Below are 24,768 nucleotides of genomic sequence, written 5' to 3' on the forward strand. Positions count from 1 at the left end.
GGGTGCATGAGCTGTTATGCTGATTGTGCGATAATTTTCGCACTTGTCAGCTCTCGCCATCTTCGGAATTTTGTGGATGATGCTTTTCCGAGAGTCAGATGGTATGTCGCCAAACTCACACATTCCACACTCCAACCTGAGTAGTCGTTTTGTAGCCACTTCCCCCAATGATTTTAGGATTTCTGATGGAATGTTATCTATCCCTTCTCTTTGACCTTAGGCCCACCAAAGCTCTTTTAAATTCTGATTCTAATACTGGATCCACTATCCCTTCGAAATCGACTGCTGGTTCTTCTTCTATCACATCAGACAAATTTTTCCCCTCATAGAAGCTTTCAATGTATTCTTTACACCTATCCGCTCTCTCCTCTGCATTTAACAATGGAATTCCCCTTGCACTTTTAATGTTACTACTCTTGTTTTTAATGTCACCGTCGGTTGTTTTGACTTTCCTGTAATCTGAGTCTGTCCTTCCGACAATCATTTCTTTCTTGATGTTTTCAAATTTTTCCTGCGCCCATCTCGTCTTAGCTTCCCTGCACTTCCTATTTATTTCATTCCTTATCGACTTGTATTTGTGTATTCCTGAGTGTTCCGAAATATTTTTGTACTTCCTCCTTTGATCGGCCAGCTGAAGTATTTCTTCTGTTACCCATGGTTTCTTCGCAGTCACCTTCTTTGTACCTATGTTTTCCTTCCCAACTTCTGTGATGGCCCTTTTTAGAGATGTCCATTCCTCTTCAACTGTACTGCCTATTGCGCCATTCCTTATTGCTGTATCTATAGCGTTAGAGAACTTCAAACGTATCTCGTCATTCCTTAGTACTTTCGTATCCCACATCTTTGCGTATTGATTCTTCCTGACTAATGTCTTAAATTTCAGCCTGGTCTTCATCACTACTATATTGTGATCTGAGTCTATATCTGCTCCTGGGTACTCCTTACAATCCAGTATTTGATTTCGGGATCTCTGTCTGACCATGACGTAATCTAACTGAAATCTTCCCGATTCACCTTGCCTTATCCAAGTATACCTCCTCCTCTTGCGATTTTTGAACAGGTTACTCTCTATTACTAGTTGAAACTTGTTACAGAACTCAGTCTTCCTCCTCTCTCATTCCTTGTCCCAAGCCCATATTCTCCTGTAACCTTTTCTTCTACTCCTTCCCCTACGACTGTATTCCAGTCCCCCGTGACTATTAGATTTTAATCCCCCTTTACATACTGTATATCATAGCTAAAACTTGGTTCAAGAATCATAAAAGAAAGTTGTATACATGGAAGAAGCCTGGAGATACTGACAGGTTTCAGATAGATTATATAATGGTATGACAGAGATTTAGGAACAGGGTTTTAAATTGTAAGACATTTCGAGAGGCAGATGTGGACTATGACCACAATCTATTGGTTATGACATGAAGATTAAAACTGAAAAAACTGCAAAAAGGTAGGAATTTAAGGAGATGGGACCTGGATAACCTGACTAAACCAGAGGTTGTTCAGAGTTTTAGGGAGAGCATAACGGAAAAATTGAAAGGAATGGGGGAAAGAAATACAGTAGAAGAAAAATGCGTAGCTTTGAGGAATGAAATAGTGAAGGCAGCAGAGGGTCATGTAGGTAAAAACACGAGGGCTAGTAGAAATCGTTGGGTAACAGAAGAAAGATTGAATTTAATTGATGAAAGGAGATATTATAAAAATGTAGTAAATGAAGCAGGAAAAAGGTATACGAACGTCTCAAAAATGAGATCGACAGGAAGTGCAAAATGGCTAAGCAGGGATGGCTAGAGGACAAATGTAAGGATGTAGAGGCTTATCTCACTAGGAGAAAGATAGACACCGCCTTCAGTAAAATTAAAGAGACCTTCGGAGAAAAGAGAACCACTTGGATGAACATCAAAAGCTCAGATGGAAACCCAGTTCCAAGCAAAGAAGGGAAAGCACAAAGGTGGATGGAGTATATAGAGGGTCTATGCAAGGGCGATGTACTTGAGGACAATATTATGTAAATGGAAGAGGATGTAGATGAAGATATAATACTGCGTGAAGAGTTTGACAGAGCACTGAAAGACCTGAGTCGAAACAAGGCCCCGGGAGTAGACAACTATCCATTAGAACTACTGACAGCCTTGGGAGAGCCAGTCCTGACATAACTCTACCATCTGGTGAGCAAGATGTATGAGACAGACGAAATGCCCTCAGACTTCAGGAAGAATATAAGTCCAATCCCAAAGAAAGCAGGTGTTGACAGATGTGAAAATTACCGAAATATCAATTTAATAAGTCACGGCTGCAAAATACTAATGCGAATTCTTCACAGACGAATGGAAAAACTAGTAGAAGCCGACCTCGGGGAAGATCAGTTTGGATTCCGTAGAAATATCGGAACACGTGTGGCAATACTGACGCTACGACTTATCTTAGAAGCTAGATTAAAGAAAGGCAAACCTACGTTGCTAGCATTTGTAGACTTAGGGAAAGATTTTGACAATGTTGACCGGAATACTCTAATTCAAATTCTGAAGGTGGCAGGGGTAAAATACAGGGAGCGAAAGGCTATTTACAATTTGTACAGAAAGCAGATGGCAGTTGTAAGAGTCGAGGGACATGAAAGGGAAGCAGTGGTTGGGAAGAGAGTGAGACAGGGTTGTAGTCTCTCCCCAATGTTATTCAATCTGTATATTGATCAAGCAGTGAAGGAGACAAAAGAAAAATTCGGAGTAGGTATTAAAATCCATGGAGAAGAAATAAAAACTTCGAGGTTCACCGATGACATTGTAATTCTGACAGAGACAGCAGAGCCCGTGGAAGAGCAGTTCAACTGAATGGATACTGTCTTGAAAGAAGGATATAAGATGAACATCAACAAATGGAAAACGAGGATAAAGGAATGTAGTCGGATTAAGTCGGGTGAAGCTGAGGGAATTAGATTAGGAAATGAGACACTTAAAGTAGTAAAGAAGTTTTGCTATTTTGGGAGCAAAGTAACTGATGGTGGTCGAAGTAGAGAGGATATAAAATATAGACTGGCAATGGCAAGGAAAGCGTCTCTGAAGAAGAGAAATTTGTTAACATAGAGTATAGATTTAAGTGTCAGGAAGTTATTTCTGAAAGTATTTGTAGGGAGTGTAGCCATGTATGGAAGTGAAACATGGACGATAAATAGTTTGGACAAGAAGAGGATAGAAGCTTTCGAAATGTGGTGCTACAGAAGAATGCTGAAGATTACATGGGTAGATCACATAACTAACGAGGAGGTATTCAATTGGATTGGGTAGAAGAGAAGTTTGTGGCACAACTTGACTAGAAGAAGGGATCGGTTGGTAGGACATGTGTTGAGGCATAAAGGGATCACCAATTTAGTATTGGAGGGCAGCGTAGAGGCTAAAAATTGTATAGGGTGTCCAAGAGATGAATACACTGAGCAGATTCAGAAGGATGTAGGTTGCGGTAGGTACTGGGAGATGAGGAAGCTAGCACAGGATAGAGTAGCATGGAGAGCTGCATCAAACCAGTCTCAGCACTGAAGACAACAACAACACATACTGTATTACCTTTTCAATATCCTCATACACTTTCTCTATCTCATCTTCAGCTTGCAACGTCGGCATATATACCAGAACTATAGTTGTCGGTGTTGGTTTTCATAACGAATCCTACCATTTTCTGCAAGCTGCTGAAATTATCCTACACTCATCTCACCAGAAATCCTTGTCTTCTTTCCACTTCACTGACCCCTGCTATACCTAGATTGAGCCTTTGCATTTCCCTTTTCAGATTTTCTAGTTTTCCTACCACGTTCAAGCTTCTGACACTCCACCCCCTGACTTGTAGAACGTTATTCTTTCTTTGATTAGTCAATCTTTTTCTTATGGTAACCCCCCCCCCCCCCTTGGCAGTCCCCTCCTGGATATCTGAATGGGGGACTGTTCTGGAGTATTTTGCCAATGGAGAGATCATCATGACAGTTCTTCATTTACAGGGCACATGTCCTGTGGATACACGTTACGTGTCTTTATTGCAGTTATTTCCATTGCCTTTTGCATCCTCATGCAGTTGTTCATTGCTGATTTATCCGCCTTTAAGGGCAGTTTCCCACACATAGCACAAGAGAGTGCCCTGAACTTCTGTCCGCTCCTCCACTCTCTTTGACAAGGCCGTTAGCGAATGAAGGTGATTTGTTATGCCGGAAGTATTCGGCCGCCAATGCTTATTGTTAATGAAAATTTAAGCAGCGGCAGTATTCGAACCCGGGATATACATAAATAGAAATCAGAATGAAAGAAGTGCCGTAACACGGTGAGAGTGTACAAGGACAAATGTGAAAGGGAACTACAATCTAAAAAGAGTAAAGGAAACTGTTGCAAGGGAATGCTTTGAGTCAGGCAAGAACTCGTGAGTAAAATTGAAGGGATGCAGAAGGGTCTTGATGAATAGTCTTTGAATCTTACAATTCTGATTCAAGAAGATTATTGTAGAATTTAGATAAGAATTTGATAAGGTCAAGAATCAGAAAGTCATGGGAAACAATATCTTCATACATGAACTGAAAGGTGTATTCGAAGCCTTGAAACTGACAGGCACTGAAAACAATCTTAATCTGAAAGGGAATTTTACTAAGTTCACAGAGAGAGCGAAGAAATGTACTGAGACGGCCAGTGGTTTGGTCTGGATAATTCAGTCACCAGTGGCAGATACTGATGAGTTTAGATCACTGTTGAAACTCTAGGAAGGTAAATTTCAAACGACATTGGGCAATTGCCAGCAAGATCTATGAGTATGTGTCTCGATTCGAGCAACACCTAGGATAACAGCACAGTGATGCAGCTTTTGTGAATAAAGGTTGACGTACAAGGTACGATGAAAACGACTCGGAACATGAGGAGATATGGAATGACAGCCCAAATTGTGATAATGCGAAATATGTCCAAAATAATGGTAGGAAACTTCATGGAATGGGAAACCTTTGACTATAAGCAGTTCCTATCAGTGCAAAAATCTGAAATCCTTGAAAACTCTTGTAATGCGATCCACTAAAGGGCTTTGTTAGAACAGTTCCAGTATTCAGCACCACCAAAATGGCCAAATAGCTTCAGAATGGAAGTCAAGGGTGTTTATTTGGAAGGCGAACCAGCCTTGAGAATCTGAGAATGTGGTCTACAGCCAGTGAAAGTGAGACACACAAAGGGTTTTGCCAGTCTGTTCTAGCAGCGTATTGGTTGGAAGCTGTGCAAGAAAAAGGTAAAGCGTGGGATTAATATGCTTCATAACTACAACTAATCTGGCTTCTTCTGTACAGTTTCTTGAGCGTATGACCCAGCGGAATGAATTCTTGTGTGACCAGTTGTTGGCAGAATTGATATGCATACAAATAACTGCTAGTGCAGCATCAACACATCATATTTGCTGGACAGTATAAAGATGATATAGTATTTAAGACACTGCTTCAAGAGCCAGAATATGACACAGGCGAGAGCATATCGCATAAAGGCCCATGGGAATACAACCAATATGTTCCACTGCTCTAAGAGAGAAGTTGTGGGAGGAGTAGAACAGGAGACATGATAAGACATACTGGCGCGGCCATTTTGATAATGGCCATCACCAATGCCAGACGAACAAACGTGGTAACAGCAAGCAATACGAATGAGATAGGTTGATTTGCATATAAGGAGTGACCAGGTGTGGATGGGACTGACAAGAGGCGGAATTATGCCCAGTGTAGGCAAGAATGAGAGAATAACGAAAGAGTTACGGTTCCATCGGCGGTTGAGACGAGGTTGAAGGGCTCGTGAAACAGTCAGAACACAGGCCATCTCCACCACAGTAACAGGTGACCAGAATGGAAGGAGTAGTAATTGGGGAATGTATAGTATCGCACAAAAGTATTTTGTAATTGATGTACTAGGTTGGTAGGCATATTTATCTATGCATCGCATCAAAACAGACCGGTTTTCAGACAGAAGACTCGCACCGGTTACTTGTATTGATTGGTAAGTCCAGGTAATCGTAGACTTTAGCCTTAAACAGTGTTTCCAAGGGTCTCATAACCATTCTGTGGAACGGAAAGACTGCAAAGAACTTAACTACATGAAGTAAATCTAATTCTAATATTTTTATTTACCTGCAGCAATGCCTAAGACTAAATAATATTCTATAAATTTCAGACAAGTTATAGTAGCGGCACTGAGTCAAGGTTAAACTCAGTCCTTCGTTACGAAGGTGTTTTACATCTCCCAACATCTTGTGAGAGTCCGGGCCCGGCTTAAAAAAAGGGTGGAAGATGGAAAACAATGTGCTAAGTAGACGGCCCCAAAGAGCTACCCAAAAGGGAGACAGGACAATCCGAAAACAATCGATGAGTGATCTCATAGAATCAGCCCGGGCAATTCGTGATGATTTACAGGTAAAACAAGGGGTGAAGGTCCATGTTTCTACAGTTAAACGTCGCTTAGCTGCTACTGATCTGAACGACGAGCGATCTTCTCGAAAACCTAAGATAAGTGCGAAAAATAAGGTCAGACTACAGTTTCCTAAGAATTACCATCATCAATTACTAAAGACTGATCAAAAATTTATGGAGTGGTGAAAGCAGCTTAATCTCTTCCTCCCAGACGGGAAATAGCATGTTTGACAGCTGAAAAACGAGTGAAATTAAAGAAAGTACCAAGCACCCCCATCAAGCATGGGGGAGAAATTACCACGGTGTGGGGCTGTTTATCACGAAATGGTGTAGGTCGTCTCGTCGAAATTTATGGCGTAATGGATAGTCTGAAGTATGGTGAAATATTAACAAAAAAAGACAAGTGTCAAGACAATTTCTGACCTATTAAAAGAGTACGCTAATGTATTCCCATGCCTGGGCAGTGTACGGCTTGTGATACAATTTCACTGCGTTAACTACACTCTGAGTTGAAATAACAACTGCTGAACAACACCTTCATAGCAGATAGCATAGATGTGATAGTGCACATTACCCGTCACCTGGACTTACGAATGGTACTCAGTACATCACCTAATCACTGATTCTATTTCCTTGAAATTAACTGTCAATAACGGTGAAGTCAGGTGCAATGAATCTATGGGATGTGGTTTCCTGCTACTGGTGTTGCTGTCATCCATCTTATGCTGGACCCTTCACGATGCTCTGATGATCTGGTCGCTTGTCTGTAATAGGTTTCCACGAGATATGTCGTAGAGGTGTTGTGGAGAAACGCGAGAGAGCCAGAAAAGGTCACGGTTGTTGCAGATGAACAGTCGATCAGCATGGAGAACTGCGACAACAACCTGTATAAGCTGTCCTCTAAGTTTACTCAAGAAGATAAAGTCCAAGTCTTGAAAACTTGCCTCCATTTTCAAGTGTGTGAGCAATGTCCAGCAAAGGATTACGATATATAAGACTAAGTGATTGTATGCATCTCTCCCAGCAATTTAATAAAAACTGACAATTATTGTCTATGACTTCTTTAGGTGTTTTGACAATTCTATAACATTCAGTAACTTTGATCTGTCAGGACGACTGAAAGAGCACTTGAGCACCTTCTTTTTGTGAATATTTTTCATGGCGAACTAGCTCAGTTGAAATATTGTGCGAGGAATTGAACGACGACCGGCTGCAAGCCCGAAATTTGTTTGAACAGTCAATTCGCCGGAAAAATTTTAAAATTCACGTAGCTATGCTTATATTTGTGCTAGGATTGGTATATTTTGTGTCTGTAGACCACACCTGAATGGAGATATACATGAAACATTATAGTAATTTAAGTAACTCTTCTAATTAATTGAATGCGTTGCACGAGATAACCAACCGTGACTCATGAAGTATTTTCACCAGCTACCATTCTTTAATTAAGGGTTCTGTTGTATAACCTTTTCCTGTTGCTAGTTATTTCTGAAGTCGGCAGTCTGATGTGCTGCGTTTGTATTATTTACGATGTTTTTTTTCCTTTGTAATGTGATTTTTTTTTTCTGTATCTAGCACTAAATTAATCCATGATGAGGCTGTAAGTGGGAAGTCCGTGACGCTAAATGTCTGCATGTGTTGATCAATGGGTTAATGTTACCACATTGTGCTGTCAAGGAATGAGTGAGTTTCTTTTTTTACTTCCTGTAAAAAGGTTGTACATTGTCACATAATTAGTGTAACAACAGAAGTACAAAATGTGTGAGCCCGTGTTTGAATGAGGTTGTAAAAATATAATCGACATATTTCTGAGTTTCAGATTGAGGTACAATTCTTCCATGTTTGTGATATTACTTCATGCATCAGAACATGGCATAATTGAGTGACTGTATAAAATTATAGTTAAGTGCTAATAAATAAGTAATATTGAGTTGTGTCAGGGCTGCATACGTTACCTTTTATCCCAAACAGATGATTTGGGAATTCAGTTCGACAATGCCTGACCACATAACAAAGCGAATGCAGTAAAGTGCTTGGGTCTGCCTCACTATTGCAGATTTTTCTGACAAATCCCAGTGCATATTTTTCTTTCCCAGCGGTAGCAGGGACAAAACGTTTCCGTCTGTTTTCTGGCCGACTCATAAGATGTAGATCAATCGTTAGCTCCGTTTAAAGCGAAGTACCGCCAACGACTTCAGTGTACGAACAACGAGATAACACAGCAGAAGTAACTATGGTCCAACAAGCAACAAGCGCCTTTATCCCACCGTTTCAGTTCTGCCAGATGCCCCACTTAACATAGCAAGGAATGAGGAATTAATATTTTATTAAAGTGATATTATTTCCATCTCATGTAATTTCCGCCTGGTCAGTTTTCACTTGTGTCTTCCGGGCCATTATTCATCACAGACAATGGTAGGCACGTTCCACACAATAAATGTGATGATAGCGGGTAGCTTCACGGCACCGTTTTTCGACGTGGCTGTCACGTGACGAGTCCAACAAGGTCATTTGCATTAGAAAGAACTGAACCGAGCAGCTTTCCAATGGAAGAGCAGTGCCCACGTAATAACGTGGCGACATCTCGACGCCAGACACGCTTGTTGCAGGTTTAAAGCTTTCAGTACGTTCTTCTGGTGTTCGTTTGGTGTGGGCGGATATTTCAGAATTCTCAGAAGAGAAAGGGAAGAGGGTGTGGGAAATCGAAAAGCGATATACTCTCGTTTCATAGGCTAATAACGAACCAAGCGCTCTGACTGGTCACTGATGGTTTTGTCACACAGTTTTCCGGATTCAACAGAAGGCGGGAGGATACCAAACGAAAATTACCTATTTCCTTCTATGCCAACAAACAGCCATTGGCCAACGCTAGACCCTCTTTTTTTTCTTAGGACACAATGAAGTTGTGGATGCTAGGCTTTTCGTCTCCCGTTTCCTAGAAGCTAGTCTCGGTCTGGTGTCTGACTTTAAAAGTGGCTGCCGGCCGAAGTGGCCGTGCGGTTAAAGGCGCTGCAGTCTGGAACCGCAAGACCGTTACGGTCGCAGGTTCGAATCCTGCCTCGGGCATGGATGTTTGTGATGTCCTTAGGTTAGTTAGGTTTAACTAGTTCTAAGTTCTAGGGGACTAATGACCTCAGCAGTTGAGTCCCATAGTGCTCAGAGCCATTTGAGCCATTTTAAAAGTGGCTGGAAAGATTGTGGTTGATGAGACCTTGTGTGATTTCGAGAAACATCCGAGTAATTTTTTATTTCCCTCAACACCGTGTTCATGATTTTCTTATTTAGTTATTTCATTTCTTTTGCGATTCCTAAGCGAATTCTTCTTACAGTGAACCCTGTAGCTACACGTCTTGCTCCTTACCATACCAAGTACATGTATTAGTCACTGCATGTCTGAAGAGGAACGCTCTTTATATACAGGTTAAGCGATTATTCCTGCTACGTCAGTTAATGTTGGTTCGGTAACACTTCTTTTGTCCGATCGACAGTATCTTGTGGCCCACTTGTGTGTATAATGTGTGATTTAGATACTTTAATCTTTCTTATGTCTTTTGTCACTTTCGAAAGTTAATGTTTGCTGTGTACTTCCCCCCTGTGTAGGTATCTATGAAGAAATAAACTGCATAGTGACAGAGCGTCTTGATAGCCGGACAGTTCAACTGGCAGGAGCATCAGATAGTTTTGCATTTGGATTCCCTCTCACACGAATGCCTTTCTCAGTCATTAACAGACTGACTTCATCTGATCACCCTTTTTCTTCAAGATACTTTTTTTATCAAACATTAATCCCCATGCATCTGCTGACCCTTTTATTAACGATGCAGTAGTACAAATATTGTACCTGAAGTCCTTACTCAAACAAATGAGAAACTTAAAGTCAGTACGAGAGCAGTTGTGGGCTCATTACTTCGTAGAATGCTACAGCACTGTCATTCACCAGGTGTGGAGTCGTCACTCCCAGTTGACGTCAGACTTTTCCTCGTGTTGAGACAATTAGAACTGAAACACAGTAAGAACGATGATCTCATTTATGCCTATCAACGTTTTCGAAAAATTTCCCCACGGGAGGAAATCGAATTAATGGCAACTGTCGTGTATGGGCTACTGAGGGGAATGCTCAATACAGTTAACACAGATTTCAGAATACATTTGAGAATGCATATTCAACACTGGTTAATTGGCCCGAACTTGTTCGATACGCATTTAACTGTGCCAGTGTACGCTCACCAAGTCGCTCTTCAATCACTTACGTGATTCGAAGTTGATTGAGCCTCTCCACACTCCATGTTTCTTACCTGTAAAACCTTCGGCGTTCCGTGAGGAGATGGACAAGAAAGAGGAAAAGGTGGTCCTGTTTCACGGCTGGCGAGATCGAATGATGTGAGTTCAGTTTAGAAAGACTGATGTAGGTTTCAATTTGGACTGGTTCATTTCTGAATTATTGTTCCCAAATTAAAGGTAAGAAATTATCTTACGCCATCGTTAATGTAAGTTTTTTTAAAAAAATGGCTCTGAGCACTATGGGACTCAACATCTTAGTTCATAAGGCCCCTAGAACTTAGAACTACTTAAACCTAACTAACCTAAGGACATCACACACACCCATGCCCGAGGCAGGATTCGAACCTGCGACCGTAGCAGTCCCGTGGTTCCGGACTGCAGCGCCAGAACCGCTCGGCCATCGCGGCCGGCAAGTTTTTTAAAAATCATCCCAGAAACTGTATGTTCTTCTTTAATAATTCGGCCGGCCGCAGTGGCCGAGCGGTTCTAGGCGCTACAGTCTGGAGCCGCGCGACCGCTACGGTTGCAGGTTCGAATCCTGCCTCGGGCATGGATGTGTGTGATGTCCTTCGGTTAGTTAGGCTTAAGTAGCTCTAAGTTCTAGGGGACTGATGACCGCAGACGTTAAGTCCCATAGTGCTCAGAGCCATTAATAATTCAGAGAAACGCCGTGTATATTACAATGTAAAATCATTTGCACATATATGTTGAGTTATGTTCTGAACTATCGTTATCTTGGAGCATTTCTTCCCTTATAGTTCTTAAATTTAGCTTTCTGATTGGTTTCTCTGTGATTATGTAATGAATGTTTACCTTTAATTTTAATTTTTATAACCAACAGCCTCAGTTGCACCGTTTACCTAGAATTTACCTAGGTTTCAGTCGGGATAACACAACGTTCTTCAGTTCCAGTACAGCACTCGCGGCTGCCGCATCGCGGTCGCGAAGTGGGGCGAGGCAGTTTCAGATAAGTTTTTACTATCTGACGATAATTTAGGGATTTGTAGTTTTAGCTTGACGATGTCCACTATGGACAAACGGTAGTCACTGAAACCTAGATAAATTCTAGGTAAACGGTGCAACTGAGGCTGTTGGTTAAAAAAATGGTTCAAATGGCTCTGAGCACTATGGGACTCAACTGCTGTGGTCATAAGTCCCCTAGAACTTAGAACTACTTAAACCTAACTAACCTAAGGACAGCACACAACACCCAGCCATCACGAGGCAGAGAAAATCCCTGACCCCGCCGGGAATCGAACCCGGGAACCCGGGCGTGGGAAGCGAGAACGCTACCGCACGACCACGAGATGCGGGCTGGCTGTTGGTTACTACAATTATAATTAATATTTATACAGTTGCTGACAGGGCCCTGAAATGTTGAAGATATTTATGTTTATCTTTACTTATAACTTTCTCGAGAAAGGTTTCTAAATGTGTATGTGACTGTTTGGTGCATTTTACCCTAAAAGATTTTCTGGGTGTCAAAATGTTGCTGCTAACAAAAGTAATAGATCAAAAAAATTAATTAATCAATACTGGTGCTACCCCTTAATTTCAATATACATTTACTTCTATATACATCAGTTTAAGATTACGTTATAACTGAAGCTATAATTGTTTTATTTCATACATCTTATAAACTTGGCATCACATTTTCGAACATCAAACTCTAAAGGTAATAACGCATAGCGAATTGCTTGTGTAACAACTAATTTACACAATGCCTATATCATAGATTTAAGGACTTACTGGGATCTACATACATCAATTTTCTACATACATAATGACCTCTGAAACTAAAACAATTTTAAAGCACAGTATACAAGTTTCTTTTTCATCATACACATCGCTGATTCCATAAAAATTGTTCATTTCATTAGGTACAAATTACTCCCTCCCATCTTTCCACATTTCAGGATTCTTCTCTGTGGCTCACTTGAAGCCCGTGCTGCTTCACTGCCTGCCAGGCGCATGTGCTGCCGCCGGTGGCTACCTGAAGAAACCGACGTAGACTGTGGCAGCCACAACGAGCAGGGAAGCTGTGACGTCAGCACGAGAAGACGTCGCAGCAGCAGTAGCGGTGCGGTTCGAAGCCGTAACTGAAAGAAGACAAAACGCGGTGTGAACGCGGAGGGAACGATGAAAATCTCAAGATATCTCTGATCTGGTTCAGGTAACAACGGTTGATAGATGTTGAAATTGATTCTAAGATGTTATCTTCATATAATTCGTAATCTGTATTTATCACATTAATGGTTATACAAATGACTGTACTGATATTGTGTTAATATCCTAAGCGCCTGATCAGGGAACCCTCAGAGCTCCAAAATCGAGCGTAACAAACCAACGTCATCAAATACAATTATTTCGAATTGATTTCAAAATAAAGACGATAAATAATTATTCCACGCAACAATAATATCTGGAACCAGTCACTAACTTGAGCGGGAGCGGAACCATCTCATCCAAAAGTCTCGTGGTGCCATTTTTTCAGCTTGCTCGTTGTTCTGTGATGTTCTGGACGAACTTGGACAAGTAAAATTTTGTTTCCTGATCAAAGAACTGTTTTCCTCACAGATTAGCATTGAGAACTTATAATAGTCGAAGCCGATAAATCTGTTAAGAATGCCCTCAGCTGGTTAAAATACATTAAATTACGAAGAGAGGGAACCAATGTGCAAAGACTGGAATATATTTAGATGTGAATCCTGACTGCTGCTTGACAAAGGCTGAACACACAAATATTACCGACGTCGTCACCAGGATTCATAGGTAGCTGTCAATGACATATAGGATTCCCATAAAAAAAAAGAATTTGCTTTTGTGACAAAACCAGAAACCCCATCACTGTCCAAAGACTTAGAGCCAGACCTCCACGTCAGTATGTGTTTTATATTAAGTTGCTCTAGGATAAAAACAGATACTTGGAAAAAAACCTTGAAAGACAATGAACACACACATCCTAGATAATGGCTATTATACAATATTACTTAGATAGTATTTTGTTTGAATATTTAATACTGTGATATTGCAACATTATTTTATCATATTGGACTCCTCAAAATCTTACATTTAAAAAAATCTGCGATTCAGCACAGTATCAGTCATGTGGGATCTTCCAGCCTCACTCGTTATCGAGGGATGATTTATTTTTACCACCGATAAATGTGGAAGTGTGAGGTAGACAGGTACAGTATATTATGTTATTGTCATCGTGCCAGTGCCAGCAGAAAATCTGTCTCCATCTACCTGCGTGTGTGCGTGTGTGTGTGTGTGTGTGTGTGTGTGATTGTGTGTGCGTGTGTGTGTGTGTGTGTGTGTGTGTGTGTGTGTGTGTGTTTTCTAAAAAGAGTGAGAGGGGGGGGGAAGGGGGGAGAGGGGAGGAGAGAGAATCTATGTGTTTATGCTGTAACTCGCGGGTTCAGTACGTCAACTGGGCGAAGTGGTTGATGGTAAAATAAAGGTGTTGAGATTACTGTTTTTACCGGATTTCCGCAGACTTGCTTTCGCAAGTGCACTGGTGTCACTCCCTCGACGAGACTGGGACCCTACATAGAACGAACTGCTACAATACCGTACAAAAAGTAACAAAGAAATAGGCAATGAGACGAAAAGCTATATTTTTAATGCCGGACAATAATTGCTTAGCAGTCACGCTATATATCATGGTCCCCAGGAGATCATAAAAGGTGGGACATGGTTCTTCGTAGGGTGTGTGACCAGCACGTGAGGCAACGCACGCTCTGCCCCAAGCTCCCATGCTGGCCACAGTGTCTGCAGAGAGGTCGTTTCTTTCCTCCACCAGTAAGTTGGGGTTTAAGTTGGCAGAATGGGCAGATCAGTCCATTAGCAGAATATAATCTAGATCCAATAGCTCCTTCATCTCCGCTGTTCGGCGAGGTCGCCCGTTGTCCTCCACGAAAATGAAATCATGTCGGAATGCAATCCTGAAAAGACGCACATCAGGAGCACAGTCTCATAAAAACGTTGACTGTTAAATGTATCGTGCTCAAAGATTTGGAAGTCCAGGTACCATAATACGTGAAGCACAGAAACAATCACAATCGTCACTGTTCCTGGATGCGTCAAGCACCCTCATACGGCGAGATGTGGGAACGCGTAATGCTCGTAAGAAAACGATCGTTTTGGTGGTCTAATTGTAGTAGTGTAGGACAGCAATTTCACTATTTTTTTACTTTACATTGTGTTTTTAGTGATATCACACCCATGAAAACAGTTTTTCAGTCAAAATCATACGAGTCTCTAGATATGTCGGGAATATTGGTTTCCCAGAGGCAAGGCGTCTGACAGAGGACTTCAACGTCAGTGCGTGGACATTAATTTCCTGAAAGAGTAGAATGCAATGTCCAAAAACACTCTTAAAAATTGAGTTTAAAGATTTCACGACCTTGAGCCATACAGAGTACAAAAATTTCCAATACAGTTATTAGAAGCGCCAATAGGTGAGCGTATATCGTTTTATTCTTATAATGAAGAGGTAAATGGTTCCATTCTCGCTGCATATATATTTCAGTTTTATTTGAGTTCAGAATTTATTGTTGTTGTTGTGGTCTTCAGTCCAGAGATTGGTTTGATGCAGCTCTCCATGCTACACTACCCTGTGTATTCATCTCTTGGTCTGCCTCTACGGTTTTTACCCTCCACGCTGCCTCCAATACTAAATTGGTGATCCCTTGATGCCTCAAAACATGTCCTACCAACCGATCCCTTCTTCTAGTCAAGTTGCGCCACGAACGTCTCCCCAATTCTATACAATACCTCCTCATTAGTTATGTGGTCTACCCATCTAATCTTCAGCACTCTTCTGCAGCACCACATTTCGAAAACTTGTATTGTCTAAAATATTTATCGTCCATGTTTCACTTCCATACATCGCTACACTCCACACAAATACTTTCAGAAACGACTTCCTGACATTTAAATCTATACTCGATGTTACCAGATTTCTCTTCTTCAGAAATACTTTCCTTGCCATCGCCAGTCTGAATTTTATATCCTCTCTATTTCTACCATCATCAGTTATCTTGCTCCTCAAATAGCAAAATTCATCTATTACTTTAAGTGTCTCACTTCTTAATCTAATTCAATCAGCATCACCTGATATAATTCGACCACATTACATTATCCTTGTAGACTGTGTCCATTCTGTCCAACTGCTCTTCCAGGTCCTGTGCTGTCTCTGACGGAATTACAATGTCATCGCGACCCTCAAAGTTTTTATTTCTTCCCCATGGATTTTATATCCTACTCCGGATTTTGCTTTTGTTTCCTTTACTGCTTGCTCAATATACAGATTGAACGACATCGGGGATAGGCTACAACCCTGTCTCACTCCCTTCCCAACCACTGCTTCCCTTTCATGCCCCTCGACTCTTATAACAACCATCTGGTTTCTATACAAATTGTAAATACACTTTCTCTCCCTGTATTTTACCCCTGCCACCTTCAGAATTTAAAAGAGAATATTCCGACCAAGATTGTCAAAAGCTTTCTCTAAGTTTACAAATGCTAGAAACGTAGGTTAGCCTTTCCTTAATCTATGTGCTAAGATAAGTCGTAGGGTCACTGTTGCCTCACGTGTTCCAACATTTCTACCGATTCGAAACTGAACTTAACCAAGGTCGGCTTCTACCAGTTTTTCCATTCGTCTATAAAGAATTCGTGTTAGTATTTTGCAGCCGTGACATATTAAACTGATAGTTCGGTAATTTTCACATCTGTTAATATCTGCTTTCTTTGGGATTAGAATTATTATATTCTTCTTGAAATCTGAGGATATTTCGCCTGTCTTATATATCTTTCTCACCAGATGGTAGAGTTTTATCAGGACTGGCTCTACCAAGGCTCTCAATAGTTCTAATCGAATGTTGTCTACTCCCATGGCCTTGTTTCGGCTTACATCGATCAGTGCTCTGTCAAACTCTTCACGCAGTATCATATCTCCCATTTCATCTTCATCTACATCCTGTTCCATTTCCATAATATTGTCCTCAAAAACATCGTCCTTGTGTAGACCCTCTATATACACCTTCCACCTTTCTGCTTTCCCTTCTTTGCTTAGAACTGGGTTTCCATCTGCGCTCTTGATGTTGATACAAGTGGTTCTCCTTTCTCCAAAGGCCTCTTTAATTTTTCTGTAAGGAGTATCTATCTTACCCTTAGTGATATATGCCTCTACATCCTTAAATTTGTCCTCTAGCCATCCCTGCTTAGCCATTTTGCACTTCCTGTCAATCTCACTTTTGAGACGTTTGTATTCCTTTTTACCTGCTTCATTTACTGCATTTTTATATTTTCTCCTTTCATCACTTAAATTCAATATTTCTTCAGTTACCCAAGAGTTTCTACTGGCCCTCGTCTTTTTACCTACTTGATCCTCTTCTGTCTTCACTATTTATCTCTCAAAGCTATCCATTCTTCATGTACTGTATTTCTTTACCCCATTCTTGTCAATCTTTCCCTCATGCTCTCCCTGAAACTCTCAACAACCTCTCGTTCTGTCAGTTTATCCTGGTCCCATCTCCTTAAATCCCTACCTTTTTGCAGTTCCTTCTGTTTTAATCTACATTTCATAAGCAATAGATTGCGATCAGAGCCCACATCTGCCCGTGGAAATGTCTTTCAATTTAAAACCTGGTTCCTAAATCTCTGTCTTACCATTATATAATATATCTGAAACCTTCCAGTATCTCTAGGCCTCTTCCATGAATACAACCTTCTTTCATGATTATTGAACCAATTGTTAGCTATGATTAAGTTATGCTCTGTGCAAAATTCTACCAGGCGGCTTCCTGTTTCATTCCTTACCCCCATTCCATATTCACTTTCCTTCTCTCCCTTTTCCTACTATCGAATTCCAGTCATCAATTACGGTCAAATTTTCGTCTCCCTTCACTATCTGAATAATTTCCTTTTTCTCATCATACATTTCAGCAATGTCTTCATCATCTGCGGAGCTATTTGTCATATTAACTTGTACTACTGTGGTAGGCGTGGGCTTCGTGTCTACCTTGGCCACAATAAGGCGTTCACTATGCTGTTCGTAGTAGCTTACCCTCACTCCTATTTTCTTATTCATTATTGAACCTACTCCTGCATTACCCCTATTTCATTTTGTATTTATAACCCTGTTGTCACCTGATCAGAAATCTTTTTCCTGCTGCTACCGAACTTCACTAATTCCGACTATATCTAGCTTTAACCTAGCCTTTTCCTTTTTTCAATTTTCTAACCTACCTGCCCCATTAACGGAGCTGACATTCCACGCTCCGATCCGTACAACGCCAGTTTTCTTTCTCCTGAGAACCACGTCCTCCTGAGTAGTCCCCACCCGGAGACCCGAATGGGGGACTATTTTAACTCCGGAATATTTTACCCAAGAGGATGCCATCGTCATGTAACCATACAGTAAAGCTGCATGCCCTCGGGAAAAATTACGGCTGTAGTTTCCCATTGCTTTCATCCGTCCGCAATGCCAGCAGAGAAAGGACTTTTTGGTTAGTGTTACAAGGCTAGATCAGTCAGTCACCCAGACTGTTGCCCCTGCAACTACTGAAAAGGCTGCTGCCCCTCTTCAGGAACCACACGTTTGTCTGGCCTCTCAACAGGTACCCCTACGTTATGGTTGCACCTACGGTACGGCCATCTGTATCGCTAAGCCTTCCCACCAACGACAAGGTCCACGGTTCATGGGGGGGGGGGGGGGGGGGTGCAGTATTTATTATCACATCATTGAAATGTTATTTAACCGACTCTGACGTGCAACGTAACTTTTTTATCGATATGATTTTTTTCATTTTTAATTGCTAATTTTATAAAAAAGAGGGTATTCATAGTAAACTGAATATTTTTTGAAATATCGTTTGTGTTTTAATATGTTCCTGTTCTTCTTCTACTTCTTCTGTTACTACTACTACTACTACCACCACTATTGCTACAACTTGTTCTGGCAATCCAGGATTTGTCTTATGTTCTCTTCCAGCTTCACCATCTATGTTTTTTTCTTAACCTACAGAAATTAAAAAGTCTTTATTTTTCTGTTGGCTGTCTACCATTTTTGTACCTAATTGTAATTCATTTTAAATAACCATTTTAGGTAAAATTAGTCATTAAATATAGAAAGAGATAAATACTCGTTTGTTAAAAATGCCATTTTTATAACAAACGTTGATTCCAACGAAATTTAAAAGGAACCGCTTCTATCGGGAGTCGAAACAGCGGCTTAGTGATTGCGATATTGTAACGTTACTTCCTTAATTATGGCCTTTTCTGTGTACTGGAGTGATGTTCTTTGTTCCAGTGCTTAAGCATCTGAAAATGTCAAAGCTTATTTTTTCGAATGTTTTGAGAATTGCTTCGTATCGATTTCGAAAATCTTATGTCCACTGCTTGTGCTTCAACTACAATAAGTATGACGAAAATAGAAAAGGGCTAGCCTGTAAAGATCAGTTTGAGAACAACTAATTGGGACTGCCATCTTATGATCCAGCAAAGTCTCCAAAACGCTTTGTAAAGAATTTCTTGTGACTAGTGACGTTGTGGTATTTATATTAGAAAGAAACATTCACAGAAATAGCATACTAAGCACGTGTAAGGACTTATGAAATAAGAGGAGTCTGTTTGAAACAAGCTATTGACAATACAGGTTTGGAAAAATAAAACAGACACGGAAAGTGTTTCATGTACCATAGGCAAACTACTTACACCATCTGTCCTGTGTACATATGCTGTGAAGAGGATGCATATCTCAGGGTTCGTGAAATATTTTCTATGCCTGTTTTTATTTTCAGTACCTGTACTTTTTGGTTTCCGTTAGTGTGACTGGGCAGGATTTGAGCACATATCCACGCTGCGGTGATCCTGCACCCTTGGCAACCTGCATTACTACCAAAACCGTACCTCCCTCCTCCCTCCCCAACCCCCCCCCCCCCCCGCCCCCCCCCCCCCCCCCCGCTCCCAACTACCACCACCAACCCTCTACGCCATCCCATGGGGAGATTTTCTATGCACAGAACATTCCTGATTCTGTAGGAAGCAACATTAATATATAGCAACATTAATGTATAAATAAAGTTCCAGTTTCAAATCTCTGAAGAAAGAGAGACAGTACTCAGAATGACGTCGTATTCGAACAGCATATTACTGACGCAGGGGGAAAAATCATGGAAAAAAATTAACCAATAGATGGCGCCGAAAGCGTCTTATCGTAAACGGTGTCAGCTATAAATGACAGATAAATCATAATACGATGGCTTTGGTTTGAGTTGTACATTACACCATCCATACTATTCAATGCACATTATTGTACACCGTGAGTCAAGAGTTGTGGCACTATTAGTTAAGATGGCCCATCCACCAAAGCAAGATCGTTTCACATCGGGTGGGAAAATCGATTTTTAACTGGCCTGAGGCCAAAAACCAGATAAAAATCAAAATGACATCCATTTTTAATCGTTCTGGCGCCAAAAACAGCGCAAAAAGCAAAATGCCGTCGGTTTCTAATTGTCGTGAGACTGGTGCAAAACATGTTCAATACGCTGCCTTCAGTTTCTGCCAAAATTAGAAATCGAGAAATAGCAAGTTCCACACGACATAGAAGTGTCTCAGGGATCACGTTCGAAATGCTTTGCGCAGTGCGTTCTTTCACCTCAGCTACGTTCTCAATTAGAGCGCTGAACACAACATCTTTAATATAATCCCGTAGCCAGAAGTCACACGGATTAAGATCAGCTGTTACGGGCGGCCAGGCTGTAGCGAAATGGTGGCTGATCTTGCATAAAAATGATCCTACCCACTCATCGACGTTGTTGAAGGGTTGGAATGACGTTGGTGCACAACAGACTCTCTTAGCACTGACCACCTCGAAGAAATAAGGACCCACCATAGCCAGACCGTCAACTTGCATTTCACAATCGCTTTAGTAGAATGAAGTGGTACCTGTTGAGTGGGTGCAGATTTTCCGTTGCCATATATCCTGCAGTCCTGTGTATTATCATGTCCATGGAAACGGGCTGGCTTACGCTGTTTATAGAACGTTACATGGACCTTCATTATTTCCTTCCATGCCAACATGAAATTCCAGAGCAAACCTTCGTCTTGCTCGCAGATCGGCCGGAAGCAACTCGTTAACATGGGTGAATTTGAGTGGATAGCAATTCGCTGTGCACTGCATGTTTCCACAACTTCACTCGGCCCTCCTGCAATACTGGGGCCACATCTTCGGCAAAAGTCGGGTCAACTGCTATCATCCGTCACATTGCAATCTCGAATTTTGTAATCATTTCTCCAGACTCTTAGCAGGCATCGCGCCAGCGCCTTTTTTCATAGCTTTCAGTTTGCGGAACTTCTGCATGGATACTGGCACACAGTCAGCGTCCTGTAAAAGAGCTTTACCAGCGATCCTTTATAGAGACAGACATGTCTGGCGTCTCGCACGCAAACCGAGGATCAGCCGCGTGCCGCACATCTGTTTGTGTGCGTATTCTGACGCTTACAATAGTACCTATTGGGCAAATGTTCGTTTCGGTTTATGGGTTGCATGACGTTTCCCCCGCGTCAGCAATATGGTGTTCAAATTGGACATCGTTCGGAACAGTATTTCTCTTTCTACAACGTTTCGGAACTAGATATTTAATCATAGAGGCCCTGTATTAAATACATGAAATTTATGAAAAATATTACTCACAAGATATTAAATATACCAGTCCAGTAAATAAATGACAAACTGCATAAAGTTTCTAAACAAAAAGGAAGTTTAACGAAAGCTTCTGTATATCTTATTCTTTAGGTGACCTACTATACATTGCTTTTGAATGATGTATAACAAACCAAATATATTTTATTAGCACCTGAAAAACTATTAATATTGCATAAAAAGTTAATTAGAATTAAAACCAAAAAGAGCTATTGCTTTGAGTGAAACAAGCAAATTATTATGTCGTTGAAGTGAGCGAAGCAAATTGGTTTACTTGTCTCATTGAAGTAAAGATCAGCAAATGTGTATTATTCTGCAGGCAAGCTCGTCTTAACTTGCAAAATGTCCTAACGGGAAGTCATGTCAATGATTTTCTCCAACTGTTTCTCCTGGCACATGAAAGCAGCTGTTTTGTTAAACAGCTCCACAATGTCGATATGTTACCTATATTTGTCAATTGGCTGCTCAGTTTTCAAGATAAGACATAAAGGTTTCAGTTGAGACGTTTCGTGAAAGAAAGTTGTAGTCGGATGAAGTGTTGTAGTACATGTGAGATCTATTTGCCATTCCCGTTATTTTCGGTTATTGCACAATTGTTCGTGTTTAACGGTCATCACAAATGGAAATTAATTACCTGGCGTAAAACAAAAAGTGTTTTAAAAAGTATCCTTTGTTTTTGGATGTGGTAGTATTGGTCAAAACTAGAAGAAATTCCCTATAATGACATGTCTGACAATCAGTGCCTATTCAGACATGGAGCACTCTGTCGTCTCATTCCTATGTGCGTGCTATGCGGAACTAGGAGGACGTGGTTCATGTGGTTACTTCGCTTCCTAACAAATTCTGCAGCCCTCCTTCCCAGTGAATGACGCACCCTTTCAAATACACCTGGTTTTATACGGGTCGCCTCATACGCAATGGTCACAAGCACCTATATCTTCTGCTCATTTATGATAGGTTTGGCACACACTAATGCCTCTAATGTGACAGTAGCCAAAAATCGAATGGAATCTGATTTTACAAACAAGGGCCGTAGGAGGACTTACGGCTTATTCTCGTAAGCACTAGTTACGAAAACGACAGGTAGGAGAACTCACGTCTGAACCGTTTTTTTTTATATTTTTTGGTCAGTTCTTGCGTCACTTTCGTTTCTGGCCCCTTGGTGGTGACCTATCCCACCAGCCCCTCCTTAAGCCGTCGGCACACGGACCTTGCTGCCGAACGTTAACGTTGAGCGTGCCAAGTTCAGCGTGCTGCTGAACGCTCAGGAACGGTGCGACATGAGCATACGGTACGTGGGCCCCAGCGTGATATACGGTATCGCGACGCACTCTAGCGGCAGTTGAGGGATGTTTCCAGTTCGTAAATCACACTGTTTACTTAACGGGCGCGCGTAAGATTCCCACGTTAGCTCTATTAAAACGCACATTTCCTGCATCGTCCACGAAAAGGAAAGTACAATGTCCAATAAATAAGGACACAGGCTTATAAAGGTTCCATTACAAACAGTGCGCTACTAATTTGGTTCTTAGTTATTTAATCATTTCCACATTTTAGTAAAAATGGCTCTGAGCACTATGGCACTTAACATCTGTGGTCATTAGTCCCCTAGAACTCAGAACTACTTAAACCTAGCCAACCTAAGGACATCACACACATCCATGCCCGAGGCAGGATTCGAACCTGCGACCGGAGCGATCACGCGGTTCCAGACTGAAGCGCCTAGACCGCACGGCCACACCGGCCGGCCTTTTAGTAAAACCCCAAGGTCAGTCTTACATGAGGACTGTTCCTACCCCCCCCCCCCCCCCCCCCCCCCCCCCCGAGTTGCAGAATCTTTGCAACATGTGAATTACGAAGCGTAAAAGAAAAAACAGCAAAATATCTTTATATAAGTAGCGCAAGCTGCCCTGTAGATTAAGCCAATCGAACAAAGTCACACCTCAAAAAAATGGCTTACGTAACATCAAATATTATAATATATACTTATATTAAATTAATAATAAAGTATCGGAACCCAATTAAATCGCGAATGTTAAGAGAAAAAACATATGCAGGCGTCGAGTCTCAAACCGCCGCCGCAATTGACACCTCAGCACAGGACACTGACGCTACCCATTACGCTACACGAAGAACATACGTAAGGTCTCCAATTATTTTATGTTAACCGTTGCTGACAACTTTAATCGTAGATATGTTACTAACTGAAATTTAATTATAGGAAGTTGTACCAAGAACAATGCGTTTTGGGTGGATCTTCTGTGCGTCGCTGCCTTCAAATAGCCTACTCTCATAATACGCAAATTACAATACGAATATGATGTTTGTCATTATTTTATTGGAACGAATCACACAGTTAACAACCGGTTTTCAGTGATTCTCAATTTGCTGGTGCCCAGAAACGGCATATATACATATAGGCTTGAAATGAATGCCAATATGGCGCCTCACAACTCTGTACTGAAGGGAGACGGCGTACGTGTGACGTAGGTGACGTTGTGACATCTCATTGTTCAACGCTCAGACGCACGCTCAGAATATCTGACATGTCAGATATTGCTCTGCACGTTCAGAAAGACTCCCGAACGTGCTGTTCCACGCTATAACGTCAGAAACTCGGCACGCTCAACGTTCGGATGCTCGGTCCGTGTGCCGACGGCTTTACGGCTCCAGTTGTACAAGGTCCTTCAGAAAGTGTGTGGTATTGGTCAAAACAAGAAGAAAAGTTCCTCTAATGATACGTATATCTCGTGATACTGGCTAATGTATCCTCTCATTCCGAGCTGTCTTTTACATAGAAGACACTATAGACGGAGCTGCATGTTGTTATTACAGATCATGTCTGAACCGTGCACAGCTCGCGTTTATCCCATTTATCGTTTGTCATCTTCTATTACAGTACTGCCCCATCTTTTTCTTCTTACATTTACTGCCGTCATTAACTTCCCGCCTTACTTGCCCGTGAGCGGCAGCAGCAGCGCGTATCGATAAGTGCACTGTCGTACCAGCTCTGGAGCGACCGATAGTATTTCCGGGTCGCCGTGTGTCTGGCAGTCAGTTCGGGACGGACCAGCAGTGCAATCGGGACGCAGCAGAAGTGAAATCGGGGGACGGAGTGCTCGTGAGGTGCCGGCAGCCAGTGCTCGCAGACTGCTGGGGACACACATGAACTGTCCGACGGAGGGAGATTAGAATGGGACGACTGTTGATTGGTCGTTCGGTTGGTCGTCTCATCGGATGACGTATATTTGGTCCTTGCACTGTTTGCGGGGCTGTGCAGTTGGTCGGTTGGCGTGGAGCATCGAGGAAATCTCTGCGGCGAGTAGTTTTGCTGGGGCCGCTAGCGGCCTCAATGTGGTGTCCGAGTGTG

At 41.6% G+C, this 24,768-nt stretch overlaps 1 protein-coding gene across 1 annotated transcript in view; it reads right to left on the reverse strand.

Annotated features, from left to right (window-relative positions):
• Nucleotides 1–12,333: 12,333 nt before the first annotated feature.
• The window catches only part of LOC124803020, a 1,344,800-nt gene continuing 1,332,365 nt past the window's right edge, over nt 12,334–24,768 (reverse strand). Inside the window, exon 6 of the mRNA XM_047264127.1 lies at nt 12,334–12,783. Coding sequence (XP_047120083.1) covers nt 12,674–12,783 — 110 coding nt within the window. The 3' untranslated portion in view covers nt 12,334–12,673. The remainder of the gene's footprint in view (nt 12,784–24,768) is intronic.

The sequence above is a fragment of the Schistocerca piceifrons genome, chromosome 6 (genome assembly GCF_021461385.2).
Source record: "Schistocerca piceifrons isolate TAMUIC-IGC-003096 chromosome 6, iqSchPice1.1, whole genome shotgun sequence".
NCBI classification, from domain to species: domain Eukaryota; kingdom Metazoa; phylum Arthropoda; class Insecta; order Orthoptera; family Acrididae; genus Schistocerca; species Schistocerca piceifrons.